At 37.5% G+C, this 22,300-nt stretch overlaps 1 protein-coding gene across 1 annotated transcript in view; it reads left to right on the top strand.

Moving 5' to 3' along the window:
• Positions 1 to 21,400, top strand: part of Lrrk2 (leucine rich repeat kinase 2) — a 144,625-nt gene extending 123,225 nt beyond the window's left edge. Inside the window, exons 44-51 of the mRNA XM_028869259.2 lie at positions 8,403 to 8,597; positions 10,121 to 10,314; positions 10,860 to 10,932; positions 12,036 to 12,220; positions 16,240 to 16,392; positions 17,912 to 18,114; positions 19,917 to 19,988; positions 20,834 to 21,400. Of these exons, the coding sequence (XP_028725092.2) occupies positions 8,403 to 8,597; positions 10,121 to 10,314; positions 10,860 to 10,932; positions 12,036 to 12,220; positions 16,240 to 16,392; positions 17,912 to 18,114; positions 19,917 to 19,988; positions 20,834 to 20,955 (1,197 nt within the window). The 3' untranslated portion in view covers positions 20,956 to 21,400. The remainder of the gene's footprint in view (positions 1 to 8,402; positions 8,598 to 10,120; positions 10,315 to 10,859; positions 10,933 to 12,035; positions 12,221 to 16,239; positions 16,393 to 17,911; positions 18,115 to 19,916; positions 19,989 to 20,833) is intronic.
• The last annotated feature ends 900 nt before the right edge of the window (positions 21,401 to 22,300 follow it).

Below are 22,300 nucleotides of genomic sequence, written 5' to 3'. Positions count from 1 at the left end.
ATTCAGAGACGTACTTTAAAAATCTGTACTCTACCAAACTGGAAAATTTAAAAGAAATGAATGTATTTCATGATATTTATGACCTACCAACAATTTAAACAGACTCATAACTACTAGTGAAAGTAGAAGTAGCAATTAAAAGTCTCTGAAACAAAAATTGTCCAGGATCGAATTGATTCCATGCAGGATTCTACTAGATCTTTGAAAAAAGTCTAACACCAATGCCATCTAATTTATTATCTAAATTATTCCAGAAAACAGAAGGGGATTCAGTCAGGAAAGGAAGAAGTCAAAGTATCCTCATTTGCATATGATACATAAAAGTCCCTAAAAACCCCAATGGTAAACATCTATAGCTGATGAAGTGGCAGAGTATAAAATTAGTGCACAGAATCAGAAGCTTTCCTGAATACAAATGATAGACTGAGAAAGAGATCAAGGAAACCTTTCACAATAGCCTTAAAAAAAATCTTAAGATAACGCTAACCAAGGAAGTTAAATACTTGTATAATTAAAAACTTGAAGATACTAAAGAAAGAAATTGAAGGAGACACCAGAAAATCGTAATATCTCCCATGCTTATGGACCAGTAGGATTAATGGTGTGAAAATAGCTGTCCTATCGAAAGTAACCTAGAGATTCAGTCCAACTTCCATCAAAATTCCAAAGCAATTTTTCATCGAAACTGAAAAAAATATTCTTCAACCTCATAGAGAACCAGAAAAACCCAGACTAGCTAAAACAATTCAGAATATTAAAAAAAAAATACCCCTTGAAGTATTACCATTTAGGTTTCAAGTTGAATTGCAGAGCTACAGTAATAAATACTGCCATAAAAGCAGATACATTGCTCATAGAATTGAAGTGAAGATCCAGACTTAAAATATGATACATATACAGACACCTGATTTTTGACAATGAAACAAAAAAAAATATGTATACTGGAAAAAACAAAACAAAACAAAACATCTTCAACAAATGGTGCTGATCAAGCTCATGGCTGCACGTAGAAGAAGGAAAAGAGATTAATATTATTATCCTGTACAAACTTCAACTACAAATGGATCAAGAATGTCAGCATAAGACCAGATACACTGACTTGATAGAAGAAAAAGTGGGGAATAGGCTTGAATTCATAAAAAGTCTTTCCAAACAGAACACCAGTAGCCTAGGCATTAATACCAACAATCAAGAAATGGAACCTTATGAAGATAAAAGCTTCTGTATAGATAAGGACAACATTATTTAGTCAAAGTAACTGCCTACAGAATAGGAACAGCCAGGTGGTGGCTCACGCCTTTACTCCCAGCACTCGGGAGGCAGAGGCAGGTGGATCTCTGTGAGTTTGAGGCCAGCCTGGTCTATAGAGCGAGATTCAGTACAGGTACAAAACTACACAGAGAAACCCTGTCTCAAACAAACAAACAAACAAACAAACAAACAGAATGGGAACAAACCTTACCAATTACACATCTGACAGAGAATTTATATCTAGAATATATAAAAATATAAAAAATTGAATATCAAGAAACAAATAACTCAATTAAAAGTTGTGATGTAGACCAAACAGAGTTTTCAAAAGATGAAACGAAAGTGGCTTAGAAATACTTAAAATTTTTTCAACATCCTTAGCCATTAAGGAAATACAAATTAAAATGACTTTGAGATTTCATGATACCCCAGTCAGAATGGCCATGATAAGTAAAATAAATGGCAGTTCATGCTGGAAAGGTTGTGTGGAAAGAGGAACATTTATTCATTGCTGGTGAGACTGCAAATTGTTAGAGCCACTATGGAAATCAGTGTGGAGGTTCTTCAAAAAGCTTCAAATAGAAGTTCATGAGATCCAACTATACTTTCTTTGAGCTATATCAAAGGATTATACATCTTACTATAGAGATACTTTTTCAACCATGTTCAATATTGCTCTATTTATAATAGCCAAAAATTAATAACAGACTAGATATCCATCAACTTATGAGTCAGTAATAATAATGTGGTACATTTACCCAATGGGATATTATTCAGCTGTCAAGAAAAATGAAATTTGAAGATAAATGAATGGAGTTAGAAACATCCATCCTGAGTGGGGTAACCCAAATGCAAAGGACAAATATTGCATATTTTCTTTTATATGTGGAATTTAGCTTTTAATCTCGAGATATGTGTGTTTCAAACTGAGGTTATGTAGCTGGTAAGGGAGCAAATGGGAGGAGGGCATCTTTCATGGAAGGGGAAAGAGAATATAGCATTATGGTGAGGCAAATGGGAAACTAGAATAGGAGGAGAAAATGGCAGGGAGGATGGGAAGAGATGGTAAAGGAAGGAATATAGGAAGGGTCCACTAACAGGAAAGGCCTTTGGAAAAGCCATTTGGAAACCTACTACTGTAGAAATGTCCTAAAATATATACATATATGAAAGGGATTTTAGTGTCGTTACTGTACTCACTAGTACTACTCTAGTTGAGTAGATGTACTCAACTAGATATCATATGCCACCAAATAAAATCTCCAGTACCAGGAATTGGTTATAGTTGTTGAGTCATTGGCCTAAAGACTTCCATAGACCCCCTCTAACAACACAGGCTATTTCAAAGGCTATTGGCTACTTTCTGTAACCTGATGGTAAGGCTCTGTTACAAAGACACAACTTACATCTTCAACCATAGAGACACTGAGTTTGTACCCAAATAAAATCCTCATCTATATTGATTGATTAGTGTTCACAGTACTGGAATGTGTAGTGATATTGTGTCCCCCAATATATTGTGCACCCTAATAACTTTTCTGTGGTCAGAGAACAGAGCAGCCACTAGTTAGACATAGAGGCCAGAAAATGGTGGCACACACACCTTTAATCCTATCACTTGGGAGGCAGAGATTCATCTGGATCTCTGTGAGTTCAAGGCTACACTGGAAAGAGGCAGGCATGGTGACACATGCCTTTAATCCCTGGAAGTGATGGCAGGAAGCCAAAAGGTATATAAGGCATAAGGACCGGGAACTAGAGGATTTTAAGCTTTGAGACTTTTAGCACCAGTTCAGCTGAGATCCATTTAGGTGAGGACTCAGAAGCTTTCAGTCTGAAGATTTGTGGAAACAGGATCTGATGAGGAGTTGTCGAGGTGAGGTTAGCTGTGGCTTGTTCTGCTTCTCTGATCTTTCAGAATTCACCCCAATACCTGGCTCCCACTTTTTTTTTTAATTAATAAGACTATTTAAGATTCATGTTTCAGAAATGTACTTTGAGCCCTAGTGGAAGAAGAAAGTAGTCATCAATTTCACCCAGCTACAAATCCTGCAACCTACATCAGAGACCTGCCTGCAAAATATAATGTTGCAATGGTGGCCCAAATACTACGGGAGTAACCAATCACTTTCTGGTTGGATGTAAAGCCCATTCCATGACATGGAATTTATTTCTGATCCTTTTAAAATGGTCAAGAACCTGAGACTAGATAGATCATGGTTTTATGGGAAAACCTGCTACTATTATTCTGCTAAAGGAGAACACCAATAAAATGATTCTTAATGACATCTTTCTATACTCATAGATCTAGCCTTATCAGAGAAGTGTATTTTTGCAATAGATGGTAATTGACACCTAGTTCCATAACTGGACAATGTACAGACAGAGAAAGGCTTTGAAGTTCCCTCCCCTCAGGCTCAGGTATCTATGTAGAAGAAAAAGGGGCAGAAAGATTTTAAGAGCTAGAAATGGTGGGTGTGTCTTCAGACATAACAGAACTGTTGTAATACAGCCAGCAAATAATGACAGGTAGACTTGTTATTAATTATGAAAGCTTGGCCTTAGCTTAGGCCTTTTCCTAACTAGCTCTTATAACTTAAATTAATCTGTTTCTATTAATCTACATTCTGCCACATGGCTCGGTTATTTTTTCCTCTGTACAGTATATCTGACTTGTTCTGTGTCTCGCTGGCATCCCCACCGCTCTTCCTCACATAGTCCTCTCTCTCCCCTAAAAGTCCTGCTTATTCTCTCCTGCCTAGCTATTGGCCATTTAGCTCTTTATTAAACTGATCAGAAGGAACCTTAGGCAGAGATGCACTTTTGCAGTGTAAACAAATCTTCTACAACACAGGGTTGATGTACACATGAACTCATACAGACCATGGCAGTATGCACAAGACTTCCACAAGTTCAAATCAAAGGAAATCCCAGCACTAGGAAGGGGAAGCAGACATAAATTCTCAGGCCCAACAAAGGGCTATTTGCAACTGATACCTGCTGGGAAAGGAACTATTAATTTTCTCTAATGGAGTGTCACTGGGTATTGGGTATATTAGCCACACCTCAGGGCAGGCATAGTGCCCAGGAGTAGTTGGCTAACACAAACAGACTCCATGTTTTAGGTGCACTTTTTATTTTGTTCGCTAGTTTCAGCTTACCATTTCCTTTTCTTAAGTTTGTCTGTTTTGATTTTCTTTTTTTCTCTTCTTTTTCTTAGAGAGAGAGTGAGAGAGAGTGTGACAGAGCTGAGAGGTGTTGTGGGTGGGGGGAATGTGGTCAAAATATTGTATGAAAAATTGTTTTTAAATAAAAATTTTTAAAGTGGATAATAGTTTTGCTTTTTTACATCAACATTCTCAATCAATCTAGAATTTGTTGTTATATGCGCATGTTTTTATATGTGGGGGTGCAAAGGTGGTTGTGGGTATGGGTGCATATGTGTGTGTTCTTATGGAGGCCACAAGACAGCTTTTAGTTCTCAGGTGCCATATACTTTTATTTTTTGAGAGATTGTCCACATTCTACAGCTTACTGATTAGGTTAAATTTAATCTCAATAGCCAATGAACCTGCCTGGCCCTACCTCTGCAGTACTGGGATTATAATCAAGTGATTGAGCTCAGTGTTTTTTTATGTGGGTTCAGGTATTGAACTCAGGTCTTCATTGCTTGCATGGTAAGCATGTTATCAACTGAGCATTCATCCAAGTCCTAGAGTTCATGTTTTTATCTAATTATCATTTCTTGTTCTCATTTGAAAAATCAACTTCCCAGATTTATTTGTTAGTTTCTTTAATTTATTCTCCATTGATTTGACATATCCATTTTTAAACTTACTTTTTATTAGGAATTTTTTTTATTCATTTTTACATACCAACCACAGATGCCCCTTTGTTCTCTCCTCCCACTCCCCCCACTTAATCCCCACCTCCACCCCCATTCCCTCCTCTAACAAGGTAAGCCTCCCATGGGTAGACAGTAGAGCCTAGTACATTCAGTTGAGACAGGTCCAAGCCCCTCCTCCTGCATCAAGGCTGTGCAAGGTGTCCCACCATAAGGTAATGGGCTCCAAAATGTCAGCTCATGCACCAGGGATGAATTCTGACCCTACTGCCAAGGGTCCCCTTAAGTAGATCAAGTTACACAACTGTCTCATTTATGCAGAGGTCCTAGTGGGAGAGCAATGAAAGGGATACCATGATAGAGGGAGGCATCATGGGGATAGGGAGAAACTGGGTGCTAGAGAAGTTCCCAGGAATTCACAAGGATGACCCCAGTTTAAACTACTAGTAATAGTGGAGAGGGTGCCTGACCTGGCTTACCCCAGTAATCAGATCAGTGAATACCCTAGCTGTCATCATAAAGTCTTCATCTAGTAACTGATGGAAGCAGGTGCAGAGATCCACAGCAAACCACCAGGCCAAGCTCCAGGAGTCCAGTCGAAGAAAGAGAAGAGGGATTCTATGAGCAAGGGGCATCAAAATCACGATGGGGAAACCTACAAGGACAAACGAACCAAGCTAGTGGGAACTCATGAACTTTAGACCAACAGTCGTGGAGCCTTCATGAGACTGGACTAGGATCTCTGCATTTTCAAACCTATTGATGATTCATAGACAGTCTCACAGAAAGTCCTTCTGTCAAGTTACCTATTCCTTCCTCTGTTTTTCAATACTCTCCCCTCCCTATTTGCTTTTCTTATTCAGAAATATTTTGTTATCATTAGATTTGATTTTACATAAAATATAAAATTACTTTGCTAAAGCCTATGACAAACCATATTCTTTTTGTATTTGCAGTCTATCTGCAGATAGTTGGAGTGAGTATTATCTTTAGGGCATTGTCTTCCTCTTCATGTCTGTGGGTTATGTTCTCATATACTCAACTTTTCTTAAGCATATTTGAGCAAATTCATATTTGTACATGCTGGTCTCCTACACTTTGGGGGAAATGTTTTCTGCTAATGGTTCATTAAACTTAATTCCTGGATTGAATTTCACTGTTTTTTAAAATATTTTTCTTTACATTTATAATATAATTATATCACTTCCTACCTCCAAATAACCCATGCACCTACCTTGCTCTCTTTAAAATTAATTAAATGTCTTTCAAAATTTATGTATGCAAAGCCAGGTGGTGGTGGCACATGTCTTTGATCCCAGCACTTGGGAGGCAGAGCCAGGTGGATCTCTGTGAGTTCAAGGCCAACCTAGTCTACAGAGTGAGATCCAGAACAGGCACCAAAACAACACAGAGAAACCTTGTCTCAAAGAACAACAACAAAAATTACATATGCATATGAATTGAATTATATATTATGTATATTATTAAATACACGAATACAACTTGCTCAATCTGTATAATGTTACTTGTATGGATGTTTTCAGGGCTGATCATTTGGTATTGGATCACCAATTGCTGTGGTCTTCCCTGGGGGAGACTGATTCTCCAGCTCTCATTATTCATTACTTTCCTGTAGTTCTTTGCCTAGGGTAGAGGACTCATAAACTTTCCGTAGTCCATGTTAGATAGCCATGTGTCTATTGGTGTCTTCCTTATTTAGCTCATGATTAGGCAGCCATGTTGGTGAGATGTTAGAGTAGCTTCTGACAGTCCTGGGAGATGCAATCTCACAGCAAACTCTCTGATCCTCTGGCTCTTAAACACCCAGATGATGTGAATTTGTTAGAAAAATGAAAACAGGCTTGTCAATAATTCCTCAGGCTTCTTGCCCCCATGCCACCTTTCTCTGGGAAGTCTGTAAGCCACCTTCTTTCACACCTGTGAAGGTTAGAATGTGGACATCAATAACTTTTGTTCTTGCTTGTTCTGTACATGTAGTCTTTGGGGATCTCAGGTTTATGGTCACAGATCCTTTTCTAAGTAAGGTACTCTACCTTGGGTGGGTCTGTATTGAGCTTCTGTCTTTGGACCCCTACAAGGCATCCAAAGTTCATATCAATGTTGTATAACTAGACAGACATCTTTATCATGATTCTGGTTTTAAGATTCAGTTAACCTTTATGATTTCTGTTTCATTATGTTTTTGATCTGGCAATTGTTTACTGTGTTGCCACTGTTTTAAAGCTTTAAATACATTTTTAAAAATTCATCCAATATTTTAAGTTAGTTTGTAGCTAGAAGTTTGTCCAAAGTAATATCTCCTGACATAATATATGAAAGGAAACTCTTGCTGTGATTTAAGCGTGTGTAAACTTTTATAGATCACAGTAAAAGTGGTCCTTCTGTCGTGATGTGTTGATTTTGAATCAATATTGATATTTGTTCAACTTTCAATGTCCGGAATGTGACTAACATTTCATAATTGCTTTAACCATGTGGCCCATTTGTTTTAGTATAGTTAGTGACTAGTGCAATTATATGAACTGTGTATATTTATTCCTTATCTTATCATAGTAAAATTATCATATTATAGCTACTGTTTCCCTTCATCTGCATTTCATGGACTCCATAGCCACCCTGGGATTCTAAAGTGTAGGATAGTATTGTAAACCTAGACTTATCTATTTTATCTTTAAGTATAGTCTGTATGTACTAAGAAAGATAAATAACTCATCAGATTATCTAAGCTAGGCATAGACAGAATAAGGGATTTTCTTGAGGTGTCATGTGCGGTAAGTTTGGCTGTCCTTGTTCTCTTCCGAGTATATTATCTCCTGGTTCTGTTAGCTTATAGTGTACTCACTGGTACCCTGTTCTCTAGTGCTTGAAGGAAAACTCAAATGCAGGATCTAAAGATGTTTTCCAAATTGTTAACAAAGCTTGGTTTTTCATTTCCTTCAGCTGATAGAAGTTGTACTTTGTTTCTGGCATGACAATTAATGTGTCTCTGAAATATAATTAAGCACATAAATTTGGTTCAGTTGGCACTTTTGAACTTTGCGTGTTAAAAGAAATACCATAGCACATATACAGAGAGTATATACTGTACACAGTATACAAAGAGTATATATTATGCTTGTTTTTAAATGTGATTTTTACCCATAATTCGGACTATTGTACTTAATGATCTAGATTAGTTTAACCAAAACCACAGGTTTTGCTTGATACAGCCTTAGGATACATTTGATCTTTAAGGAAGAAATGCTTACTTGATGAATGCTGTTTTGTCATTTTTTAACTTTCTTAGGTCTTTGACATTTTGAATTCGGCTGAATTAATTTGTCTCATGCGACACATTTTGATACCTGAGAACATTATTGTTGAATGTATGGTTGCTACAATTCCCAATAGCAAGAGCGCGACCCTCTGGTTGGGCTGTGGGAACACTGAGAAAGGACAGCTCTCCTTCTTTGACTTAAACACAGAAAGATACAGCTATGAGGTAAATATGAATTCTCTTTAATATATCATACACACACATATATGATATATATATGATATATATCAGTATCTCTGGAAACAGAGCCAGAAACAGCCATCTTATTAGTATGAAATAAAGAGTGACAAGCTTGGCAGAAAATAAAGGAAGCTGAAACAGGATAAATAGCTTAGAATAAAAGATGTGGTTCTTGAGGAAGCAGAACCTGGGTCTCTTCTCTCAAGGGCTCTGGAGTGTGACTAGCACTGTGGAGTGTCCACATATAAAAGGCCAGACATTCAAGTATCCACATACAAGTGCCAGGCTATCATCAGGTGTCAGGTTGTCATCAGGTGCCCTTACACCAAGACCAGGTGTTCATTGAGTGTCTACACAAAGGGCCTGGTGGCTTTTGGGTGTCTGTCTACACAATAAGGGTTATATGGTCATTAAGGGCTACACACTAGGGGTTAGATAGTCATCATGTGTCTACATGTAAGGTGAGACATTCATTCTCCAATGTCAGTTGGAAATTAGCTGCTATCTGCTTCGAAGTGGGACTGTGTAATCATACTTCTTTGGGTCTGTTGGCAGCCAACACTCCCAGTAGTAGGGAAATGAGCAAAAGAGATCCGCATATGACTCTTACTAGATAGATCAATAGACTGGCAAACAGACAAATTTATAGAGTTAAAAAGTAACTTGATATTTTGACTATTGCCTTGAAATATTTCACCAGAACTTATACTCAAGATTAAAGAACTCTTTCCTATGATCTTGATGAAGTAAGAATTATTTGGAAAAATGATTTTCAATTTTTAATTTCAGATTCAGGTACATTCTGCAACTAGGTATGCAAAAATCTTTATCTTCTATTATTGAAAAGTGAATAAAATTGGCATTGATTGTAAAAGTAAGTGCACAAAGGTAGCCAGATTTAAGTACATTGATGTAGCTCAAATTCTAATTGGTTTTAATAACTAAAACCAGGAGTCAGATACAAGGGTAAATGCTGAAAGATCAGAGAAGTGAAGGAGCCAGCCACTAGAGAGACTTCTTACCTTCATTGAATCCTCAGGTCAAAGGGGCAGAGCTCCTGTCTCTTCCTGCCTTATATTCTTCTCTCCACCCAGCCATATCACTTCCTGTCTCCACCTCCCTAGGGCTAGGATTAAAGGCTGTGCCTCCCAAGTACTGGGATCAAAGGCATAAGATCCCAAGTGCTGGGATTAAAGGCATGAGCCTCCACTGCCTGGCTCTGTTTCTCTTTTGGACTGGATCAATCCTGTGTAGCCCGGGGTGGCCTTGAACTCCCGATCTTCCTGCTTCCTCCCAAGTGCTGGGATTAAAGGTGTATACCACCACTGCCTTGCTTATATGGTTAACTAGTGGCTAGCTCTGCCCTCTGATCTTCAGGCAAGCTTTACTTGTTAGAGAACAAACAAAATATCACCATATATTGATAACAGGATATTGTCATTCTATACAAGATCTGGTAACTTAAAGTAAGATCATGTCGCCTAGATTTTACTTTCTTTTCTTAACAGGAAGTTACTGATAGTAGAATTCTGTGCTTGGCTTTGGTGCATCTTCCTGATGAGAAAGAGAGCTGGATTGTGTGTGGCACACAATCTGGGGATCTCCTGGTCATCAATGCTGAAGATGAGACAAAGAGGCACACCCTTGAAAAGATGACTGACTCCGTTACTTGTTTGTATTGCAATTCCTTTGCCAAGCAGAGGTAGGGTTGTCAATTAATTGAAGGCAATTATATTCATTTCAGGTGCTATCAGAGTAGGAGAAAGATATTAAACTCAGTTCCACTGAAACACAGGTGGGAGAGCTTTAGGCAGAGGGATGGGTGACTGTTGTAGAAAATATTGAAGGATACCGTGGGCGGTGGCAGGGCACTCAGGGTGAATCCACCCTCTGTTTTTGCTAATGTTCCTGACTGAAGGTAGGTTCCTACCCTCTCCCAGAGACTGGTAAATGGATATGTATCTTTGTTGTTGATTCCACGTTAAAAGGATGGCTCCCAGTCACTGGGAAAGGCTTTCTGGAGCTGAAAAATGGACACAAGGCAGGGTAGGGACTTCTGCTTCCAAAGAAGCCGAGGTCCACTGTGGGTTGCAAGGATCACACGGGCAGTGAGTGCTTCAAGGAGGGGAAGCTGAAGGGGTACCAGAAAGGTCCCTGTCTCAGGTTTAGTCAAGATGGGAGAATTTAAAAGCCAGGTTACTCAAAACAATGTTATTTTGTAACAATTTTCGACATTTTTCCTTTCAGCAAGCAAAGTAATTTTCTTTTGGTGGGAACCGCTGATGGTAATTTAATGATATTTGAAGATAAGACCATTAAGGTAAATGTTGAATGCATTTTATATAAAAGTGTATTTTTAAAGACTTGGTTTTACTCCCCCTATGTATCTCTATGGTATCTCTCCCCTATGTAATTATCAGATCCCTGACAACAAGCATCATACATTGCACCTGCTATCTATTTATTGCTCCATGAATTTTAGCCTATAATAGATCCTTGAAAAAGAAAATTTGCTGCTTGAGTAAATAACTTGCATGAATGAACTGAAGGCAACAAGAAGTGAAATCTTTTTTGAAATAATAGAAATGGACATAATTCAATCTGTATGAATGAAGTAGATCTCTCTTGTAAAAGCATTCCAGGAAAAAAACAGACACTGAATTTTGCTGTGCTGGGTAGCAGCTGGAGGCATAGCTCAGTAGAGAACACAGTGAGCATTCAGGATGCCTTGGGTTCATTTCCCCAGCCTGACTCCCCACCCTTCCTCTTCTGTCCTCCCCACTCCCACATGAAAAACATCTGGCATGCCATCGATGTGTTCTTCAGCACTGAAGATATTATTCAACCTCCTGTTTTTGAGACTCACTTAGTCATTACAGACTCCATTCCTTCAGCAATTCATCATGGTTCCATCTAGTCAATCAGCTTCCTTCCACCTCTTGATACTTAATTTTTAGTATCTAAAGCAATAGTTCTCAACCTGTGGGTCACGACCCACTTGGGGGTCCTATATCAGATTTCCTGCATATCAGACATTTATATTATAATTTGTAACAGTAGCAAAATTAAAGCTATGAAGTAGCAATGAAATAATTTTGGGACTGGGAGTCACCATACTACAAGGAACTGTATTAAAGGGTCACAGCATTAGTAAGACTGAGGACCACTGATCCAAAGAAAAATGGAAGCAGATCTGGTGAGCAGGCGGTTTTCCTGAACAATCTTTGCACAGAGAAGAGGTTGGTCATAAGGATTACAATTTGAATGGCAGTTTAACTGAACCCCATCTTGGTAGAAACTTTGAAAAGTGCGTCTTGTCTCAATTCCTATTTTAATATCATTGATCATTTAAGTGGAAAGCACTTGTGTAAAATGAAAATTTGCCCAGCACCACATCGTGCACTTCATCTGCTCTCTTTACAGTTTAAAGGAGCTGCCCCCTTGAAGACACTACACATAGGTGATGTCAGTACCCCCCTGATGTGCTTGAGTGTGTCCATGAATTCATCTGAAAGACATATCACATGGGGAGGATGTGGCACAAAGATCTTCTCCTTTTCCAATGATTTCACCATTCAGAAACTCATTGAGACAAGAACCAACCAACTGTAAGTTATTTTTATTTTCTATAACCAATTTATCATTCATTCATGTATTTTTCTTTAGAATCATATTAAAAAATCATAGACAACATTGATACTAAATATCATTTGAAATGCAATATTTGCCTATTATAAGATGAAACATTCTTAATAGAAAATTTAACAAATTCTAGCTATTGTAGTAGCATTAGAATATTAGTTAATTATTGCTAAATTTAGAAATTTGCAATTAGGAGGCAATAAATGACTTTTTAACTAAAGCTGTGGGTTTTATATACAATTATTTATAGTTATTTTAATTATTAATTATAAAGAACTTAGATGTTTAAGTATAATAATTTCTAGATTTAATAATTGGTTATCAAAATTATGACCAAGTTAGTGACACCAGTTTCAAGCAAGAATAAAAATATATATGCCTTGAACTAGTATATTGTATATTAAATTTTTATGTTTTTAATCTGTTCTTTGATAATTTTATGCATGTATAAAGTACATTCTGATTACTGTCATCCCATGCTTTCAAATCTTTCTCCTACCTCTATTAACTCCCCTATCAAATATTAATTTGTCTATCTATCTATTTATATCTATATCTATCTGTCTATCTATCTATCTATCTATCTATCTATCTATCTATCTATCTATCTATCTATCTATCCACTGAGTTTAACCAGTGTCATTTGTGTGCCATGGGATTCTGAGAATAAGTGATGGTTGAGTTCTCAAGGCTAAACAAGGCATTTACACCTCACGGGTCATAGTTGAAGAGGGAGTAGAAAGGATGTAAAAGCTGGAAGGCAGGTAGAAGGACTATGAAATGCTGGTCTCTGAGCAAGACTGAGTCCATCAACAGTTCACCCTGGATGGGGGGGCGTGGCCCATAGGACACTTCTCCTACTCACTAACTATGGGTTACTGCTGGGTTCTTTGGGACGTCAGTCATTGTCTGCAGCTGAGTACCCGAGTTATCCAGCAGGATCCAGTGAAGAGTTTCCATTTTTAAATTGGATTTTAACCAAATCTATTTTTTCTTTTGTTTTCCTCAGTAACAGGCAGGGTAGGATAGAGGCAAAAGTCAAAACTGCAAGTCAGGTATTGCCTCTGCAGTGTATTGATTTTGTTAATTTGGACAATAACCTATCAGTATCCATTTCACTCTTACTTGAATATTGTCCAATTCTTCATCCCAAAGGCTTATTTAGAAGGTTAAATAAAATTAGTGTTGGGATATTAGCGTAATGTTTAGTACCTAAGAGCTCTCAAATACATTAACTGATTGTGATAGCTCCAGCTCTTGGTCACCACTCTTTCCTTCAGATGGCTTGCTAGAATTTTGCATGTCTGTCTGGTTTTTCAGTATTGAGGCTTGGGCTGACTCTTGACTGCTTTGTCCTTTACTCTCACAGTGACATGGCTTTCCCATTCATTCTACAAACCCTTGAACTTCTCTATTGCTGCCATGGCCCAGGATGTCTATGGTCCTGTTGACAGTAACAGGTTTCCATGCAGTTCTCAGTTTCTGGCTAGACTTGGTTCTTCAGTCTGTCTCCATGTTGAAAACAGAATGCTTGAGAATGGGAGCCAGATTCTCTCTCTGAAAAGTACTCAGAGGCTTCCTGTTGTGCCCTCTTCATAATAGGGTTTAGCTCGGCTCCCTAGATTCACAGTTTACAGCTGTCTGTGCATTGTGGTTAAACTGGACTCACCTCCATTCTTGAAGACAGCATTCCCTACTCATCCATAGACTTCCCATATGTTTGGTCTCCATCTGCATCCCAGCTGAGCTTTTGCTCTGTCTGCTTCTGTCTAAGTGCCCCTCCTACGTGACTGTCCTGCTGCTACATGTGTAAGTTAGCTGTCTTCTGTTTGTGCTTTCGTCATTCCTGGCATTTTTTTTTTCTTCACAGCAGCTACCCTATTGTTCTTGATATCTTAATTCTATTGTTCACAATGATTCTCCGTGATCTGTTCTGCAGCTAAGTCAATCTCATGCCCAGGCTATGCTTTGTATCTATGAAATCAGGACCACTAAGAGGATTCTGGCTTCGGTTTCAATGCTTTATTTTGTAAAGCTATCTGATCATTCTAAAATACAATCAGCATTAAGATGTACTACAGTACATTACGAGGCAATATGGATGAGGGCTATTTTTGCTATATTTACAGATATTTTGATACCCTCCTTTTTCTTTAATTTTCACTTTTATTCAACCATACAATCCTTAAATATTTTAGAAGCAGAGATATCCAACTGTTTATAGAGCATTTGATACCATCATGGGTATGTATTGGTACCTTTTATGGATGCTTTCCTGGAAAATACCCATGAAGATTAAGCCTCACTCAGGGCTTCATTTTCCCAGAGAGATGAAGAATCATCATTATGAGCAAAGGGAAAGAGTTTACTTGTTCTAAAAGAGTGTTAACTGTTGCTCTGGCCTTTACCCACCACACCTAGGTCAGAGGATAGCCTCATCATCAAGACCCTTTTAGTTAGTGCTGCATTCACTAAGTGGAAGGCATGTTTAGTAATGAAAAATGTCTGCTTTTAGAGCCTACGGGACTTGTTTTGTGTTTTGATACTGCAGCATACCAATCATGTGGCCTGAGGTAAATTATTTACCCTTTGCAGGACTCTGTTGTTGTATTTCTAGGCGTTGGGATTTATCCATTTTTATAAATTTATTTTTATTTATTGTGCTATTACAGAACATGAGGCCTTGTGAATGCTAGGCAATGTCCCTGTCACTAAATTACATCTGTAGGTCTGTACATTTATGGTTAAGGGTTAAGAAAGACACCTTGCAAAACAGTTTTATAATTCTAAAACCCTGTGTAAATGTTCATGCTCATGGAACTATTTTATTAGATACAGCAAACACCACGGCAAAACCACTGAAAACAATGGTTCTGGCACGAGAGGATATTTTCATCTTTTTTAAAGAATAGGGGAAAACGGAGGGAGAAAACCTTGCCTATTGTAAGAAATGTTGATGGTTGTTAAATTCCCATGACATTTTTTATATAGTCTTCCCTAGTTGATTGCAAATTTGAAGTTTTTCACTTTTTTCTGGCTGTCCCCTTCGCCCTGATGGTTCTTTCTTTGTTGATTCATCCTTCTGCTCACTTAACAAATTGCCCAGCACAGCAAAGATACTGGGCTGTGTATGACAATGCTGTGCCGAGCTCTGGGCAGATAGGAAAGATGTGGTGTTTGTTTTTAGGAAGTTATATTGACAGTCTAGTGTGAGGGACACATTAATAAATAACACTTCAATCAGGACTACAATAGCTAAACCAGTGCGGGGAAAGGGAACAGCTGGCTAATGCTTTCCTAGAGGTCAGGGAAGAATTCCAGAGAAGCTGACATTTTGGTGAAACCTCAAAAGTGATCCTGGACCTTCCATGCAGATGGAGCCTACAGGCTCCAATCTGTTCATGAGCGACATATGGCAGCAATGTCTAAGGTTAGAAGAGAAATGTTTGAAAATGCATACTATTTGCAAAGAGGATAAAATACAAATTTCTGAATCTTAAAGCTCTGGAAATACTGTACTCACTTGAATCTATATGGACGGTTTTTCTTCATATTTGATTGACTTACGTTTATAAATCTAGGGGTTTCTTTCATGTTTGAAGACATTGCCACTACAATTTATTTTCATATCATTTTAAATTCTAGGTACAAATGACTAATTTTCAGTTTTCCAAACACTCATGACAACAAGGATTGTGTTGAAATGTCTAAAACTTACTGATACTATATTTCTTTTAGAATTTAAGAGATAGTATAAAATTCCACATGGAATCAGATAGATCTAAACTTTAAAATCAACCCAGAAATGAACACGAGGTGTAGCAGTCTTTATTTTACAATTGTGTACAGCCAGCATCAGTTAACCAAAGAGCAAAGTTATTCAAAATGGTCGAGAGGATATGTGATAATTATAATAACGCAGCCTGTTTGATTTTGAAAATAGTGTTAACTTTATATATATTGTTTTACCTTTCTCCCCACCTAGGTTTTCTTATGCAGCTTTCAGCGATTCTAACATCATAGCAGTGGCAGTAGACACGGTTCTCTACATTGCCAAGAAAAACAGCCCTGTGGTAGAGGTGTGGGACAAGAAAACAGAAAAACTCTGTGAATTAATAGACTGTGTGCACTTCTTAAAGTAAGTGCATTGGTTACTTTGCCCCTGTTTTTGTAAGTAAGAATGAAGAGAAAGGGACTGTGGCTTCTTTTTCTTCACTCCGGTCCTCAGGGAGAATTTTTCAAAACAGAAAATATTAGAGAGACTTGTTAATTCCTTGTTAGCATGTCCTTTAGTAGAATTCACACTTAGTTTTGGGAAAATAGAAGGGCAGGCATTAAACACTATTATCTCTTCATGAAATTATATATAGAATAACCTCTAATGGAAAGATAAACTGTGGTCAGGACATAATATAGTAGAAAAGAATAAATAAAAGTAAAAAAAAAATTAAATGCAAAAATACCACATTCAGTGCTGCCTAGAGATCAATGACACAGTATCCAATAGTATGACTTATAATTAAGTTATAGGTGCAAGGATACTGCACTATAAAGAAAAAAACACAAAATGAGCGAGGATGCGGAGGGAGGGACTTAGAGGGAGGAACAGGATGCAGACTGAGAGCACACAGGTTGGCAGGCGTGGGCCAAACACCAGTGTAGAGAAGCAGAATCCGTGCCAAACTCATGTCCACTCCCTTCACTCTGCCTTACTCTCGTCTGACTTATGAATTTTTGTATTCTGGGGAATGCGAGAGAGGACACATCACATCCCTGAAACAAGACTCACAGTTCATGAGTCACTTTCAAAGCTTTCCCTCTGGACTTTGAGGAGATAAGTTCAGAGGGGTGTCAGTTCTGCCTGGTAGAATCCATTAGTTATTGAAGGGAAAAAAATTTCAGTGATTATATATATATATATATATATATATATATATATATATATATTCAAAGTTTTAGTAAAATGATTTTTCTTTTGTAAATTTTGGACTTCATAGAAAGCATTAAAACTAACTCCTTTATATTACTACTGGGAAAATTCATTGTATTTTCACTAGAGCATATGTTTATAAAAAATGAATATCCATCTCATTCATTTAAGGATTTCTTAAAACTGAAAGATTTCCATAACGATTCTCATCTCTGAGAACTTGTGCTTCGAGTAAAGAAATGTGCTTCCAGGCATTCTGTGTTAAATAATTTAGCTGTGCATGCTTTAATGGTACTAAAATCATGCAACCAGCCCTCCATTTTCTCAGGTTTTACTTCTAACACGGAACCCTGATGCTTGCATGGTTACTGAGTATGTATGTGCGGGCTCCATCCCTGTCATTATTCCATAAACAACACAGCATAATAGTTATTCACACAGCATTTACATTACATAGGTTTGATGAGTCACTTACTGATCATTTAAAGTTTGAGGGAGGATGTATGTAAGTTTCATGGAAATGCTGTATTGTTTTAAATAAAGAATTGGAATACCTGTGATTTTGGCCACTAAAGCTGGGTCCTGGAACCTGTGTCCAGAATACCAAGACATGGTTTCATTGCCATCTTCATGGTTTAAAATGTTAGCATGCTGTGCATGTGTAGGCAAATCTACTAAATCTCTTAAGTGCTGATAAAACAGAATAAATACATTCTGTATGATTTAGGGAGATGATGGTAAACAAGGAATCGAAACACAAGCTATGCTACTCTGGAAGGGTGAAAGCTCTCTGCCTGCAGAAGAACACAGCTCTCTGGATAGGAACTGGAGGAGGCCACATTTTACTCCTGGATCTTTCCACTCGACGAGTGATACGTACCATTCACAACTTCTGTGATTCTGTGAGAGCCCTGGCCATGGCACAGTTAGGCAAGTTTCTTTCCTTTAGATACGTCCATATCCTTTATGATGATAAATATGCCATTTTAAAAAATAAATTCATGTCTTTAATGAGACTTTCTGGTGACATTTGTAGTGCTTTAGAGGGTCACACAATGAAGGCAGACTGGGACCACCTCTGAATTGGGCCAGTTAACACTGGAGGGGCTGGATGCTTTCATTCAGTCTCATCAGAGGGGTGGGCAACTTCAGATGAGCTATCTTAGGCTCTTCGGAGATTTTTGCTTTATATCTAAGGCAAAATGAAAAGTGTACACTGTGTATATTTCACTTTTCATCAAATAAGTCAAACAAATGTTTGTTTAGAGCTTAGTCTAAGTTTCCGACCCATGTTAGACTCCCGCTTGGGTTTTATTCTTTAAATAAATTTATATTCTAAGAGCAATGCACAGTGAGCTCTGCAGTCCACAGGTTTTGATAACGTTAAAGTTTCATCCAAGCTTTTGTTTATATTCTTGTTCCTATTCCCCCCTCATGTGAATAAAATAGGATACCATGCGGAATACATTTTTCACAAAGGGATTTTTCAGTATCTTCTTTTGATGAATAATTTTATTGAGAAAACACTAAATTGCCCCATGTGGGCAAACCCAATGACAAAGTATTACAGTAGGCTTCAGTTCTCCAAGAGAAGAGTTCTTGGGACTTTAGGAAATGGAAATCAAAGCACTTGTCCTATGGGGAATGGATTTGGTACCAATAGGAGTTTCCCCTGCTCCTTGTGAACTTTTCATCTGTGGATATCAGAGCTGCACACACAATGCAAAATGAGGTGTGTTTAGGGGATTGTTAACTGTCATATATGTGTTCAATTGGAGGGGGGAGCGATCTTAGGGACCTGTATCTACCAAATGTGTTAAATTCTCAACTTTGGTTTGTATGTACTTTTGGGATCTATGTGGTTGGTTTATGGCTGAATTTGTAGTCAGTGCAGTAGATCATGATTTGATCTTAAAGTTAAGCTGCGTTGAAACACACACTGCCTACTAGTGCTTCTGTTACCTGTCTGCATCCATGATGGAACTTTTTCCCTTTTAGTTCTTCCTGAGTCAGGAGGTGTGGAGTCTCTCACAGGGCTCAGTCCTGCCTAAAGCATTTGCACATGTGGTTACTTCTCTGCGTAATCAGTTACGTTAGTCTGTCAAGGTGGGGGTGATTTAAGTTGACTTCTTTCTTTTGGTTTTTGAAAGCCATCACTGATGTAACATTGGACTGTTATCATTTTCCCCCATTAATGACTGCATCTTTATTAGAGCATAAACTCCATGCAGATTGGGTGGGTCTACGTGTTCTCATTCAGACCATATTCTTAGGACCTTTCCAAAGTCCCAATATGTATAACACTTTTCGATGTACAACTGCCAAGAACTTAGCAGATGACTCAAGAGAGACATGTGAGTCTATAGGTTGTCACTGTTTCTGTTCACCTTACTTTCAAGGTGCCTCATGTTTGTGCCTCAATTTGGCTAATGCACTTTCCAGGCCTCCTCTCATCTAATGTTGTAACTCTAGGGAAGAATTAAGTGTAAATATCAAACCTATTATGTAAGAAAAGATAAACAGTTTCTTTACATTCATATAATTACCATAGGTTGTTTTTTTAAAAATTGCCGATCTGTTGGAGAGGTTTTTATATAACTGAAGTGTGTCCCAACAAATAGCAGTGTGAACTCAGGTCCAGTATATTTGTATTTAAGATGTGGACAGCTGAATTTTTTTTCAGTTGAATGTAATGTGTTATTTTAACAGAAAATTTCTGTTTTTTTGTAAAGGAAGCCTTAAAAATGTCATGCTGGTTTTGGGGTACAAGCGGAAGAGTACAGATGATACCCAAGAGCAAAAAGGTAACATTAGCATCATGCTCTGTGCTCAAAAGCATGTGGTGTGAGGTGGTGGCACACTGTGCATTGTGAGCTAAGAGCTCCTGGAATACATTCTACACTCAGCAATGTCTTCTTAAAACTTTTATTATCTTTACTTAGTTGTGTGTGTGTGTGTGTGTGTGTGTGTGTGTGTGTGTGCACATGTGTATTTGTGTGTTTATATGTGTGTTCCTGTGTGTATTATGTATTTGGGTACATGCACGTTACAGTGCATGCCTGAAGGCCAGAGGACAACATGAAGGAGTTGGCTCCATTCCTCCACCCTGTGGGTCCCAGAGTTCAGACTCAGATCTTCAGTCTGCACCACAAACACCCTCAGCTGCTGAGTCATCTCATTGGCTCTCACCAGCAACTTCAATTTGAGCTTTAAAGTGCAAATAACTCAGACATTTTCAAAATTAACATTTATGAACTTAAGAGCGTTAATGTTTTTTTTCCAGAAGTTGTGGTGATAACAGCCACTGTAAAGTGAGAACTCAATCGAGTTTAAATTAAGGGCAATATTTTTCTTTACAAGTTATCTTCATAGCGATATCTCCATGTTGCCCAATACTAAACAATATTTGAAGTAACTGTGTTTCAGTAAATGAAATTGTAGGTCATAAAATGCTCTTCTTGGAACTTAGGAGCTTCTTAATCAATGTGTGATTAGTATTTCCAAGGGAAACTTGTTTTATAATAGCAATAACAGTACATTTTATAGGCTGAATTTATGTTTATACATTTGTTCAGAACAAATCAATATAAATTAATAAAAATGTTTCATAGTAGATCTTTGAAATATAATTTCTTTTATTTCCTTACAGAGATACAGTCTTGCTTGTCTATTTGGGACATCAATCTTCCACATGAAGTACAAAATTTAGAAAAACACATTGAAGTAAGAGCAGAATTAGCTGATAAGATGAGAAGAACGTCTGTTGAATAGGAAGAAACCAGACATCCTTGCCATTGGATTGTAAAATGGTCCTCTTGTTTTTAAAGTATATTCTTAAAATGTTTACACTGAAAAGTACATGTCTATCCTTTGAAAAGCTCATGTGTATATGAAGGAATGTATATGTTTTATGTTTAATTTAATATATGTAAAATATTTATCAGCAAACATATGTTTTAAAGAACTATTTAATTCAGTACTATATTTTCTATATGCTTTAACCAATTTGATGGGATGATCAACAGAAATCTACAAAGCATTTAATTTCAGTATTTATACTAAAATTTATAAGGTAGTCATGTTTGTTTTGCTATGCATTATAAAGATAAAATCTATTTTAAACTGTTGCTTAAGATGTGGATGTTGCTTGTTTACTATCTGTGGATTCTGCAAAGTAAAATAAAAATATTTGGGCAGCTTTCCCTGTAATAAATTATTTTATATCTTGTTTTTAAGTACATCATATGGTGATATTTTATTTGTACTAAAATGTGATTTGTATGTTAATAAATAAAGTTGCCTGGGGGTCAGAGCTATTAGCAAGCCATAGCAAAAGCTGGGCAATGGTAGTGCACGCCTTTAATCTCAGCATTTGGTAGGCAGAGCTAGGTAGATCTCTGTGTGTTCAAGGATACAGCCAGCATTGGAGACACACGCCTTTAATCTCAATACCAACCATAGAAGACCTGGAGGTCTGTATAGACAGGCAGTGACTAAGGAGGTCATGTGGTTGGGTTTACAACCAATGAGAAGGCAGAACAGAAACTCTATAAAAAAGACAGACACACAGGAAGTAGCTCTCTTTCGGAGAGGTAGGACAACAGCGACAGTGAAGGGTAAGGTTTTTAGCTCTTAGCTATTGCTCTGACCTCTTGGCTTTCATCTCTGTATTGGCTCTGTGTTTCTTATTTAATAAGATGGTTGGTTACATCTACAACATTATCATCATAATTTTAAATTGTCAGAATTTTCACTAATAAAGATTTTTGCTGGGACAGGAATTATCGTGGGTCTGATGCAATCTTCAACTAACACAATTTCAGCTAAAAGAGAATTCCATTAAAACTGTCAGGAATGTGCAACACAGTTTGTGAGGAAAGGCCTCGTGTCCAAGACCTAAAAGAAAACTTTATGAAAACTGACAAAAAAGAGACATGATGTAAACACAGAGGCCTCGTGTCTGAGAACAACAGTCTCTCTGTTGTTTTTCTATTTCATCTTTAAATGTGGATACCCTAAATTTATATTATTAGTGGAAACACAGTGCTTATTTCTTCATGTGGTATACTTTGTTTTATCATTTCAAGCTACTCCCCATAAACAGAATAGGCCAGAA

This window comes from Peromyscus leucopus, chromosome 20 (genome assembly GCF_004664715.2).
Source record: "Peromyscus leucopus breed LL Stock chromosome 20, UCI_PerLeu_2.1, whole genome shotgun sequence".
In the NCBI taxonomy this organism is placed as follows: domain Eukaryota; kingdom Metazoa; phylum Chordata; class Mammalia; order Rodentia; family Cricetidae; genus Peromyscus; species Peromyscus leucopus.
This window is presented reverse-complemented; position numbering and strand designations above follow the sequence as displayed.